Genomic DNA, 14,065 nt, shown 5'->3' on the forward strand with positions numbered 1-14,065 from the left:
CACAGAATGCAGTTATTTGATGACATGAGTGGCTGAAAGAGGATTTTGACCAACCTACAGTAGGAAGCAACCAATAGATGAATGATTCCTCAGGAGAAGTGTGTGTGTGTTTACTTTGAGTGATCAGACTTAAGGTTTTCACGATAAAATCCATCAGGTGGAAAAATCCAACAATGAAGTCTTACAATGGAGGGACTCAAGCCTGAATATCACAGAGACTTGACTTTTTTTTATTAGAGCCTGTTTGATAACACATAGCAACATGCTTAAATCACTCTGATTATCTAGACAACTGCAAGTTTTCATTTTAATTTGACTACCTTTGTGTTAACATTGTGTCAGCCACTACACTGAACGCATGTGTGCACGGATACCCATGTGCATGAGCGAGTGTGTGGGAGAAAGAGAGAGAGAGAGAGAGCATGTTCCATCATCCAGTAAACTCCAGTCGCTCTGAGCTGTCGAATCCTCCTCCTACGAGAGAGAGAGAGAGAGAGAGAGAGAGAGAGAGGGAGTCACGCTACAGCCAAGAGAGGAGAGGAGAGCGCGAGAAGAAGAGAATCAGAGGAGAAAAACGCGCATCTCTCGATCCGTTGGCCGGTGATTTCCTCACAGCTCTCGGCAGGGGAAGGAAGGTGGGCAGATCAGTCCATCTTTTTCTCACACATCTCCTCGTTTGGCCGTTCTTCTGCTTTTCTCCCCTGAGCGGAGGACAGTTTTAGGGGAGCGAGGGCATTTGGAGAGGCAGGATGGTCAACAACCTGACCGAATGCGAGGAGGCAGAGGGGGCCGCCAACAGCCAGGGTGAGTGGAGGAATCTCACACACACACACACACACAGGGTTCGAGCCTCGGGTGGCTGGCCATGACTGGTCCTCTCCTGTATACTGCATGGCTGCTGTGAGTGGAATAGTAATAGGCTGTTGTAGTTGTGTCTGTACATGTTTGTTTTCAAGCGTGTCACACAAAAGCAGAAAGCTTCGGTGGAAGGGGAACCTCTCTGCCGTCACACACTGGCATCATGCTCTAAGAACTCCTCTGCTACAGACGGAGATGCCGTCGTCAAATTTGAGACTGTCTCACTGTTTTTAACCTGAATCTGTAAGGTAACATCCAGTCAGTGCTGTGGGTCTTTTAGTTTAAGCTGTTTATGGAGTATTTGTTTTATTATATTTATATTAATATTGCGTATTATATATATTGTTGTTATTTAATATTATTATTTAATCCTTGTCGCTTTAATAGTCAAGTAGGAGAGCGCTGTGACATTTTTGGATTTTGGATTTATTATTTTATTGTTATTATAACATTTATTGTTATTGTTAATAATTTAGTTTTATTTTTATCATATTATTATTTTATCCATGCCACTTTAGAGGTGTTGAATAGGAAAGTTCTGAGTTTTTTTTTTTTTTTACTTTTCATTTTTATTTATTTTCATATTTTATGTAAAAAAAAAAAAAATCCTTCATTTCTCTAAGGACTCCAGCAGAAGAGCGGCGTGACTTTTACTGCTGTATAATCTCATCTATCAGGTCGACACTGCACACGTCTCCATCTCTGTAACAGTTTCTTTGCCCATGACACTCATTCGCTGCTCCCTTCCTTAGACAATGAAATGTCATTCAATTACATTTGGATTTCACTCAGTTATGCTCCTTTTCATCAGACGTGACTATCTGATCAGTGTGTTTAACAGGCGTCAGCAGCTGTTGGTGTGTGTTTAGACTCTCTGATCTTATCAGGAGGCAGTTCTTCACACAGCACATACATCACACACACGGTTATATGGCACAAATCAGATTGGGGAACTGTGTTTAATGGCATTTCCCTACACTGTTTTCATCCTCTATAGCAGGGGTGCCCAATCCTGCTCCTGCCGATCAACTGTCCTGCACAGTTCATCTCCAACCCTAATCAAACACACCTGCCTTTACTTTTCAAGTGATCCTAAAGACCTTAATTGGTTGCTTCAGGTGTGTTTGATTATTACTATAGCATTGGATTATTGTTCAGTCTACATTTAGTGCACCTGCTTTTGTTGCCACAGATTTGTGCCTTTTAGGTCCATTTAATGCCCTATAAACCCAAACCCAGAATGTGATCCAGGTATGTGGATGTTCTGCTGTCCGTGGTGCTGAATCCAGACGCATTATCACTCAGCCCTGTCGGGCGCTGTCCAGGGTCCTGATTTATCCCTTTCATTACAAGCTGAGGCGGATTATCAGGAGATTTAGGCGAGCATCTCGCTGTCCCACTACACTAAGATGAAAGGCATCCGTCCTCCAGATGCATTCTGCGTCTTCCGCTTCAGCATATTCATGAGATGGTGCTCTGTTAATTATTTGGAGGAGAGTTTGTTCCAGGCTTGATGGAAAAAGAATTTATTTAGCAGGGTGTACATGCTAATAAAAAGAATACATACATATGTATATATATATATCAAATTAGACTGATTTCTGAAGGATCATGTGACTGAAGACTGGAGTATTCAACTTTGCATCACAGAAATAAATTACACTATAATATATTTAAATAGAGAATGGTTATTTAAAATTGTTATAATATTTCACAATATTACTGTTTTTATGGTATTTTTCATCAAATAAATGCATCCTTGGTGAGCAGAAGAGACTTCTTTTAAAAACATTTTAAAAATCTTAATTATTCAAAACTTTTGATGGGTAGTGTGTGTATATTTTTAATTCTATTTATTTATTTATTCATGTAATTTTATATTATGTATTATTATTATATATAATATTTATTATATATTTACAAACTTTTATGATAATTCAAATAATCGATTTGACATCACTAATATTTATATAATAGAATTTATGTTTCTTTGTAAGTTTGCTTTGAGAAATAAAGATAGGCCTTGCTTTTTGCCTTTTAGGGCAGCGGGAACTCTGTATTGGCCTATTAGCATCTATAAGCAAAACTATTTTTTATTATTATTTATTATTTTGTTTTGCTGCATGTGTGTCTTCCGGTGACTTGAAGGACTCCAGTAGAGTGTCCTGACCTGTCGCTATGAGGTTGTGTTCACTGATGTGTGACTTTTAGTGCTCTGTAATCTCATCTATCCAGTCGGCATTGCATAAATCTTCATCACTGTCACGTTAACAATAGTGGCTTTTCACCGAGGGAACGCAACGGGGGTTTGCTGCTCCCCTCCTACAGCTCTGCACATACACTAATATTTACACTCAGCTAGATTGAATTAGTGCATGTACAGTTGAAAATATATTTAAAATGCATTTTCCCTATCGACCATGTTCGATGTGAGAACTGCAACTGCATAGCAACACCCCGGCAACCACCCACAACACCTCAGCATCTTTCCAGTCAGAATGATTTTCCTTATAAAATATAAAAATCTGTTTTTAGTGATGATGTTTCTGTTTTCATCACTTGACCTTCCCCTGTGAAGTGCTTATCAACAGAGTGATACATTGGAGGATATCAGAGATAGACAGAGGACGTGGCTCTGAGAAGGACTGTGGATGAGTCTTTCAGAGATAAGAGGTTATTGTGCTATTCGTCAGCACAAACCCTGGCGCTGTGGCGGTGAGGACTGTACAGTGACACAGGGATGATCAGTCACTGTTTTACAGTGTGAACACTGATGATTAATGCTGCTGTCATGCAGTGATGTAGATGCTGCGGTCTTGTGTCTTATGAAGGTCTGTAGCTCTGTTCCAAAACCAATCTAGACAGCATTTTAATGCAACAGGTGACATTATGATGTGGATGCTTTTGGTTGATGAGAGGCTTTCATTGCTATTGGAGCTTCCCTTCATTTGTGTTTTTTTTTTTTTTTATGTTTTTGAAAAAAGAGGCTCGACCAGGCTGCATTTATTTGATTAAAAATACAGTAAAAACTGATGTATTGTGAAATATTTTTACAATTTCAAATATCTGTTTCTATGTGAATTTATTGTAAAATGTTATTTATTCCTGTGATCAAAGCTGAATTTTCATCATAATTACTCCAGTCTTCAGTGTCACATGATCCTTCAGAAATCATTCTAATATGATGATTTGCTGCTCAAGAAACATTCATGATTATCAATGTTGAAAACAGTTATTTTTGTGGAATTACGTATTTTATGGAAACGTGATACATTGTTTTTCGTGATTCTTTGATGAATAGAACGAATTTATTTGAATTAGAATTCTTTTGTGACATTATAAATGTCTTTATTTTCAATTTAATGCATCGTTGCTGAATAAAAGTATTAATTTCTTTTAAAAAATGTAAGAACGGTAGAGTAGTTTAAAGGTAACACTTTACAATAAGCTTTCATTAGTTAACTATTTTAGTGAACATGAACTAAGAATGAACAATACTTTTACAGCATTTATTAATCTTAGTTAATGTTAATATCAACATTTATTAATACATTATTAAAATCAGAAGTTGTATTTGTTAACGTTAGTTAATGCACTGTGAACTAACATGAACAAACAATGATTGACTGTATTTTTATCAACCAACTTTAACAAAAATTAATGAATACAAATGTATTGCTCATTGTTACTTCATTTTAGTTAATACATTAACTAATGTTAACAAATGAACCTTATTGTAAAGTGTCACCAGTTTAACCCTTCCGATATTTATTGTTTTATTTATTTATTTTTACTACCAAGCTGCTGTTGTCAGCATTTGCATCAAATGCTGATTCTTGCATGTTTCAAGATTGATCGTGACACATTTGAATGTGTTGAAATGAATCCTACAGTGATCCAGTGTCCTGTTCTGACAGAAAAGACATTGTCTGCATCATTTTAACTGAGATATTCCCATTACACCCTAACTTTTATTGAGGAAACAGTCTGAAAGTATAGTTCAAGGGAAGATAGATGAGGGAGAGAAATGATTTGGTATTGTGGATGTGATAGAATCGTCGTGTCAGAGTTCAGAAAGACTGATTTGATGTATCGTTCTTGAGGGCCCTCTGGGTCCAAAAGTCACTCTGTGTGTCTATTCTGTCCTCACTTGCTCTGATTCCCTCCATCGAGGGGTTAATGACTGTCCCGTCCACCTCTCTCGCTCATTCTCTCTCTGCAGCGTCTGCTGAAGGTCTTTAATAATGTTTGGTTAAGGCCGAGCCCGTGAGCGGCCCTCTGTTTCAGCAGATTCTCTTAATGTGTCACGGTAGCCTGCTTTCCATTACAGATTTGCGCAAAACTTGCAATATTTTCTAAATTTCGATAAAATGTATGAGGTGTATTTCTTTCTACGGAGAGAAAAATCATGCATATAGCTTTCCTGTAGCTCAAACTTGCAACGCCAAGGTCATGTGTTCGATTCCCAGGGAAAGCAAGAACTGATAAGAATGTAAATGTGTACCTTGAAATGCAATGTAAGTCGCTTTGGATAAAAGCCTCTGCCAAATGTATACATGTAAATGCATACATGACAATAATAATCACTCAAATACGTGCATTTAGTAGTGGATGTCACTCCTGAAACTTTGCAGTGTGTGCACGATGCCGCTGGTCAATCAAGACAAAAGATGTATTTCAATTCTGAACTGATATATCGCCTAGAAAGCGTGCAGAGAGCGCTCTCTTTATCAACTTAAACAGCTGTCTTAGTTCATTGAGTTGACGCGATCTCACAAAGTTATGTTATAATCAATGAATCTGTCTACACTGCACAACGAATATCTTATTTACATAATGTCTACACTTATTTATGAACATGCAAAACTCAGCACTGGACAAAAACTCCAGTGGATTCTAACTTAATCGCCTCTGATTGGCCATTGCGTTCAAGAAATCAACAGACACGTCTGGTTTCACAGACAGGGCTTAGATTAAACCAGGATTAGTTATTAGTTCGATTAGGACATTTAAGTAGCTTCTATAAACGTGCCTTAGAAACAAACGTTACTGATGTGAATCGTGAGACAAAACAATGGCACTGACATATTTTAAGATATATCAGTGCATTGCTTTCAGTTAAAACAGCTCAAACATGCATTTATTCTGGGACTATATTAAGCCTTGTCTGTGAAACTGGGGGTCGGATTATATTTAGCCCATGTATTATAAAATGTATTTTGAGAGTTGCCATTGAGGTCCACCCTATTTCACCAGGATCCACTCACTTTACCGGCACTAAAAACCACTTAAAAGTTATGATTGTCACTGCATAAGATATGAAATATTCATATCAGACTCATATTCATATTCAGATTCAGATTCATACAATATTCAAATTCATGAAGAGTTTGCAAAGCTCCAACAGTTGATCTACTGAAGCCTGTGTTTGTGTGTGTTTCATTCTCTTCACCTGTGGTTCCTCTGTTGAACACCTGTGTGAACTGACTTCAGACATCCACTAAAAATGCAGAAATGAAGAAAAGTGGCGTTTATGAACGATCCTGCAGCATTCCTTTGATATTGTGCATGCGTTACAGTAACATTCTGACATTTTAATGTGTGACTTTAGTTTCTAAACGAGTCTAAATGTGGTTTAAAATGACACTCACACACTCCATATGTCAAACGATTAATGAGTTTGAAAGGGAAATAGTCTCTTTTAATTAAAAATGAGCCCTACAGTAAAGGTGATGGTAATGAATACTAATTCTGAGGTAATTATGTCAACCTTAAAAGTTTAAAATGTTCTGCTTTTTCCCCTTTTATTTCTAGTCTAGGTGACAGACGGATGACTTTAACATGAGTAATTAAAGACTATTTGTTTTATTTATTTACTCACTTACATACACACACACACACACACACACACACCAAAATCTAAAGATGACAGTTTATGACAGTGTAGCACATTTTGCAATAAAATATTATTACTGTGACGTGACAAAAATATCATTACTGTAATTAGACAATGATGCATTTATTCATATGATGCATCATTTAAATTGTAAAAATATATTTATGCGTCATGATTGTATTTGTTGTACTGTCTTTGTTGTTAAATTTAAATTAGCAGCATTTTTACTCTGAATACAGTAAAAAAAAAAAAAAGTGTGTCAAAGTGTCTGAATACGTTAAGATTTTGGAAGAAAATGTGCTTAATTGTCATGAAAAAAATGTCACAAAGCCAACACATCATAATGGCTAACCTGAAATAGGCAATGCAGAATGTAATTTCTAGCTTTCTTCCCTGTGGTTTTAAGGTGAAGTATGTCCTGGACATGTTTTTCGTGACATCCACTGAGTGCACTTGATTTGTCATGTTTTAAAGAAATGCAGTGGATGTAGGTGCGAGCATGTAGGAGATGTTTTGCAGTTCTCCTCGGTGTTATCGCCATAGTTACCGCTGTCGCAATGGAGCCGCCGACTGCATTGCTCACCACCAAGGCCAAGACAAGTGTGTGTGTGTGTGTGTGTGTGTGTGTGTGTGTGTGTGCGTGCGTGTGTGTGTGTGTGTGTTTGCTCACGAGTGCAGGAGACTCATTTAAAACTGAATAGCAGGGGAAATAAGATGGTAGAGAGTGAAATAGTGAGGAGGGAGACAACGACTGTGAATAAACAAGTGGCCCAAATTACTAAATAATATATGACATCACTGCGGTGGAGTGTTTCCCTTCACAGGATCTATCTATCTATCTATCTATCTATCTATCTATCTATCTATCTATCTATCTATCTGTCTATCTATCTGTCTATCTATCTATCTATCTATCTATCTATCACTCCATCCATCCATCCATCCATCTGTCGTTCTGTCTGTCATCCATCTATCCAACTATCTATCATCCATCCATCCATCTATCTATCTATCTATCTATCTATCTATCTATCTATCTATCTATCTATCTATCTATCTATCTATCTATCTATCTATCTATCTATCTATCTATCCATCTGTCGTTCTGTCTGTCATCCATCTATCTATCTATCCATCCATCCATCCATCCATCCATCCATCCATCCATCCATCCATCTGTCGTTCTGTCTATCATCCATCCATCCATCCATCCATCCATCCATCCATCCATCCATCCATCCATCCATCTGTCGTTCTGTCTATCATCCATCCATCTATCTATCTATCTATCTATCTATCTATCTATCTATCTATCTATTCATCCATCCATCCATCCATCCATCCATTCTCTCTATCGTTCTATCTATTGTTTGTTCTGTCGTTCTATCATTCTTTCTGTCATTCTATCATTCTTTCTCTGTTGTTCTTTCTGTCATTCTATTTTTCTTTCTATCTTTCTATCGTTCTTTCTGTCGCTCTATCGTTCTGTCTATCATTCTTTCTGTTGTTCTATCGTTCAATATATCATTCTATCTATCTATCGTTCTATCTGTCTGTCTGTCTCTATCTGTCTTTGTGTGTGTAAATGTATTTATATTGATATTTACCAGCCGGAATCGTGCTGGATTTAGCTGGATTTTCCCTTAGCTGCAGCCTGTAGACGTCTGAAGGAATCTTATGCATTAACATTAATGTGCTCAAAGCATCTCTCGTGGTTATGTATGAACTGCTTGCGTAGATAACACAGCGTATATGTTTTTCCAGCTCGAGCCGGCTTTATTTCTCATTGCTCTCCATAGAGTGACTAATCAAGAGTCTCCAGTTTAAACAGAGCGAATGAATTGAACCTTTTCCATTTCAAGGTTATATGATATGATTCACTCTCATCATTAGAACAGCAGAACAAAAAGTGTTTGGCACAGTTGTGTAACACGCAGATGTCATATAAAGCTCAGAATGTCTCGCAGTACCAGAGTCTAATTACTGTAGGTTTCTGTAACGTCTTCAGCACTGAAACCTTACGATTGCAAACACCCACGTTTCTTTCTCAGCCTCTTTCTCCCTCTGATATAAATCTACCAAACCAGTCCAGAAATGCCAGTTTAAAATAAATTGGGTTGCATTAGATTGCTGTTGTCAAATCATATCGGCTTTCTGGGTCCAAAACAAGTTTCCCATGTGCTTGCAAGAAGCATTAGGATGTCTGAAGTGTTTTTGAGAGGATGTTGTGGTCAGTGGGATGTGAGCTATTGGGATTCTGGAAAGAATTGGGCCAATTTAATAAAACCTGAAGACAGCTTGATCCGCTGCGTGCTTTCGGGGCATTTCTTGACAACAGCAATAAACTAGCAATTTTCTGAAGAAGATTTACCTGCTTGTGCAAAATGTTGCTTGGGTGTTCTAGTTGGTTTTCAGGATGTTCTGGGAGATTGCTAGGGAGCTGCTTACTGGCATTAGAGAGAGACCAGTCATTCATTTTTAAATAATTAAAACAATTTGAATACTTGCCAAAATTTGGGTAGTCCCTAGAAAGTAGTACCTTACCCATCAACAGTATTCACAGATAGAGCAATGTATATACTCTACATTGTTAAGTAATTTGTATACAAGCACTAGTAACTAGTGTAAATTATTCTTTATTTGGATAATTAACTAAACCTTTTAAACGACAGTCATTAATTCTGTGATTTCTTAACTAGACATAAAATGAAAAAAAATTTGTTAAAAATGCAAATGGTAATTAAGAATTGATTCTGATTATCAGTTATGTATTGGACTTTTAAAAACAACATAAAAATAAGCTGTATCGTTCCACAAAAGCAATATCAGTTGATATCTACACCTACAGTAGGCCTATATATGATTTTGCCCCTGTTTGTAAGACCCTCCACTGTAATTATGAGGGATTTACACAACAAATGAACTAGGTACACCTGTTCAACTGCTCATTAATGCAAATATCTTATTAGCCAATCACATGGCAGCAGCTAGACATGGCATAGACAGAGCATCTCTGAACGCAGAAGAGCATCTCTGAACACAGAAGAGCATCTCTGAACACAGAAGATCATCTCTGAACGCAGAAGAGCATCTCTGACCTCAGAAGAGCATCTCTGAACACAGAAGAGCATCTCTGAACGCAGAAGAGCATCTCTGAACGCAGAAGAGCATCTCTGAACACAGAAGAGCATCTCTGAACGCAGAAGAGCATCTCTGAACGCAGAAGATCATCTCTGAACGCAGAAGAGCATCTCTGACCTCAGAAGAGCATCTCTGAACACAGAAGAGCATCTCTGAATGCAGAAGAGCATCTCTGAACACAGAAGAGCATCTCTGACCTCAGAAGAGCATCTCTGAACGCAGAAGAGCATCTCTGAACGCAGAAGAGCATCTCTGAATGCAGAAGAGCATCTCTGAACGCAGATCATCATCTCTGAACACAGAAGAGCACGCAGAAGAGCATCTCTGAACGCAGATCATCATCTCTGACCGCAGAAGAGCATCTCTGAATGCAGAAGAGCATCTCTGAACGCAGAAGAGCATCTCTGAACACAGAAGAGCATCCCTGAACGCAGAAGAGCATCCCTGAACGCAGAAGAGCATCTCTGAACACAAAAGAGCATCTCTGAACACAGATCATCATCTCTGAACACAGATCATCATCTCTGAACACAGAAGAGCATCTCTGAACACAGATCATCATCTCTGAATGCAGAAGAGCATCTCTGAACGCAGAAGAGCATCTCTGAACACAGAAGAGCATCCCTGAACGCAGAAGAGCATCTCTGAACACAAAAGAGCATCTCTGAACACAGATCATCATCTCTGAACACAGATCATCATCTCTGAACACAGATCATCATCTCTGAACACAGAAGAGCATCTCTGAACACAGATCATCATCTCTGAACACAGAAGAGCATCTCTGAACGCAGAAGAGCATCTCTGAACGCAGAAGAGCATCTCTGAACACAGAAGAGCATCTCTGAACGCAGAAGAGCATCTCTGAACGCATAAGAGCATCTCTGAACACAGAAGAGCATCTCTGAACACAGAAGAGCATCTCTGAACACAGATCATCATCTCTGAACGCAGAAGAGCATCTCTGAACGCAGAAGAGCCTCTCTGAACGCAGATCATCATCTCTGAACGCAGAAGAGCATCTCTGAACGCAGATCATCATCTCTGAACGCAGAAGAGCATCTCTGAACGCAGAAGAGCCTCTCTGAACGCAGAAGAGCATCTCTGAACACAGAAGAGCATCTCTGACTGCAGAAGAGCATCTCTGAACGCAGAAGAGCATCTCTGAACGCAGAAGATCATCTCTGAACGCAGAAGAGCATCTCTGACCTCAGAAGAGCATCTCTGAACACAGAAGAGCATCTCTGAATGCAGAAGAGCATCTCTGAACACAGAAGAGCATCTCTGACCTCAGAAGAGCATCTCTGAACGCAGAAGAGCATCTCTGAACGCAGAAGAGCATCTCTGAATGCAGAAGAGCATCTCTGAACGCAGATCATCATCTCTGAACACAGAAGAGCACGCAGAAGAGCATCTCTGAACGCAGATCATCATCTCTGACCGCAGAAGAGCATCTCTGAATGCAGAAGAGCATCTCTGAACGCAGAAGAGCATCTCTGAACACAGAAGAGCATCCCTGAACGCAGAAGAGCATCTCTGAACGCAGAAGAGCATCTCTGAACACAAAAGAGCATCTCTGAACACAGATCATCATCTCTGAACACAGATCATCATCTCTGAACACAGATCATCATCTCTGAACACAGAAGAGCATCTCTGAACACAGATCATCATCTCTGAACACAGAAGAGCATCTCTGAACGCAGAAGAGCATCTCTGAACGCAGAAGAGCATCTCTGAACACAGAAGAGCATCTCTGAACGCAGAAGAGCATCTCTGAACGCATAATAGCATCTCTGAACACAGAAGAGCATCTCTGAACACAGAAGAGCATCTCTGAACACAGATCATCATCTCTGAACGCAGAAGAGCATCTCTGAACGCAGAAGAGCCTCTCTGAACGCAGATCATCATCTCTGAACGCAGAAGAGCATCTCTGAACGCAGATCATCATCTCTGAACGCAGAAGAGCATCTCTGAACGCAGAAGAGCCTCTCTGAACGCAGAAGAGCATCTCTGAACACAGAAGAGCATCTCTGACTGCAGAAGAGCATCTCTGAACGCAGAAGAGCATCTCTGAACGCAGAAGATCATCTCTGAACACAGAAGAGCATCTCTGACTGCAGAAGAGCATCTCTGAACGCAGAAGAGCATCTCTGAACGCAGAAGATCATCTCTGAACACAGAAGAGCATCTCTGACTGCAGAAGAGCATCTCTGACCGCAGAAGAGAATCTCTGAACGCAGAAGATCATCTCTGAACACAGAAGAGCATCTCTGAACACAGAAGAGCATCTCTGAACGCAGAAGAGCATCTCTGAACGCAGAAGATCATCTCTGAACACAGAAGAGCATCTCTGACTACAGAAGAGCATCTCTGAACACAGAAGAGCATCTCTGAACACAGAAGAGCATCTCTGAACACTCAACACATCCAACCTTAAATCAGATGAGCTACAGGCAGCAGAAGACACACACTGGTGTTACTCCTGTCATATAAGAACAGTAAACTAAGGCTACGATTCACACGGACTGACCAAAACTGGACAATAGAAGATTGGAAAACGTTTCCTGGTCTGATGAGTCTGGATTTCTGCTGCAACATTTAGATGACGGTCAGAATATATATAGTCTTGGCACACTTTGGGCCCTTTAGTACCAATTGAGCATAATTTAAACGCCACAGCTGACCTGAGTGTTCTTGCTAACTATGTCCATCCCTTTATGACCACAGTGAACTCATCTTCTGGTGGATACTTCCAGCAGGATAACGCACATGTCACAAAGCTCAAATCATCTCAAACTGGTTTCTTGAACATGACAGTGAGTTCACTAAACTCAAACGGCCTCCACAGTCACCAGATCTCAGTCTAATACAGCAGCTTTGAGATGTGCTGGAACTGATTCACATCATGGATATGCAGACAAATCTGCAGAATCTGCGTGATACTGCCTTAGAAAGCACCCTAATGACACTGAACTGATCCACCTCCATCATTTGTGGGTGCACACGTACTTCCAGGAACGCTTTGCTTCTCCTCAGATCGAGTTAATATTCATTTCCATGGTTACCCATGGCTGGACGGGCGCCAGCGGGTCTCGCTTCTAACCTTGTTCAGTGTTGCAGAGGAAAACATCGTCTTCCCTCGCCCCCTTCCAAGTCGATTTGGAAGAAAGCATTTGGGCAGATGGTTTTGAGTAATAATCTACAGTGCCGAGGCATTTCCCCAGCGGTGGCGCCGTGCCTGTTTGCAAGATAGTGTTTTTTCTTCCCCCTCTATCTCTCTCTCTGTGCACTCAGTTCATATTTTCAATGCTCAATGACTGTCGATGAGAAAGGAGGTGTTTTGCCGTGAACGATAACGGTGTTTGTGTCCCTGTCCCGATAGCTTTAGGGCTGGATATCTTTGCACGTGTAATTGGTTGGAAGTGTGCCACTGTGTGTGCGAACTGCAACTCATTTAATTATATATTTACCTACTTTTCTTTGTATTGGTGTGTGCTTGGTGAGATTGGCATAAATGCATCAGTTGTTTTGATGAACAAATGTAGGGCGGGACTTGATTCTGTTCATGGGGAATTGATTGGATGGTTGTGGTTTGCTATTGGTGGATCTCATGTGAGTGACAGGTTGCTCCGCCCTCATTATCAGAGAAGAGATAAGAGGGAGGGGAAGTTATTTTGATTAATAAGGATTACATACAGTGAGGAAAATAAGTTTTTGAACACCCTGCTATTTTGCAAGTTCTCCCACTTGGAAATCATGGAGGGGTCTGAAATTGTCATCGTTGGTGCATGTCCACTGTGAGAGACATAATCTAAAAAAAAAAATCCAGAAATCACAATATATGATTTTTTAACTATTTATTTGTATGATACAGCTGCAAATAAGTATTTGAACACCTGTCTATCAGCTAGAATTCTGACCCTCAAAGACCTGTTAGTCTGCCTTTAAAATGTCCACCTCCACTCCATTTATTATCCTAAATTAGATGCACCTGTTTGAGGTCGTTAGCTGCATAAAGACACCTGTCCACCCCATACAATCAGTAAGAATCCAACTACTAACATGGCCAAGACCAAAGAGCTGTCCAAAGACACTAGAGACAAAATTGTACACCTCCACAAGGCTGGAAAGGGCTATGGGAAAATTGCCAAACAGCTTGGTGAA

The 14,065-nt window shown here is 39.7% G+C and overlaps 1 protein-coding gene across 6 annotated transcripts in view; it reads left to right on the forward strand.

The window, feature by feature from the left end:
• Window positions 1-488: 488 nt before the first annotated feature.
• The window catches only part of slc12a5a (solute carrier family 12 member 5a), a 107,746-nt gene continuing 94,169 nt past the window's right edge, over window positions 489-14,065 (forward strand). For 2 of the 6 annotated variants that reach the window (XR_014608197.1, XM_084128287.1), the window contains exon 1: window positions 493-804. Coding sequence is in view for 2 of the 6 variants with exons in the window: in XM_084128287.1 (XP_083984413.1) it covers window positions 750-804 (55 nt within the window). In the remaining 4 variants the exon portion in view is untranslated. Of the gene's footprint in view, window positions 805-14,065 lie in introns of all 6 variants that reach the window. The other 4 variants (XR_014608199.1, XM_084128286.1, XR_014608196.1 and 1 more) reach the window with 3 other exon arrangements.

Source organism: Abramis brama, assembly GCF_963993115.1.
Source record: "Abramis brama genome assembly, chromosome: 11".
Classification (NCBI taxonomy): Eukaryota; Metazoa; Chordata; class Actinopteri; order Cypriniformes; family Leuciscidae; genus Abramis; species Abramis brama.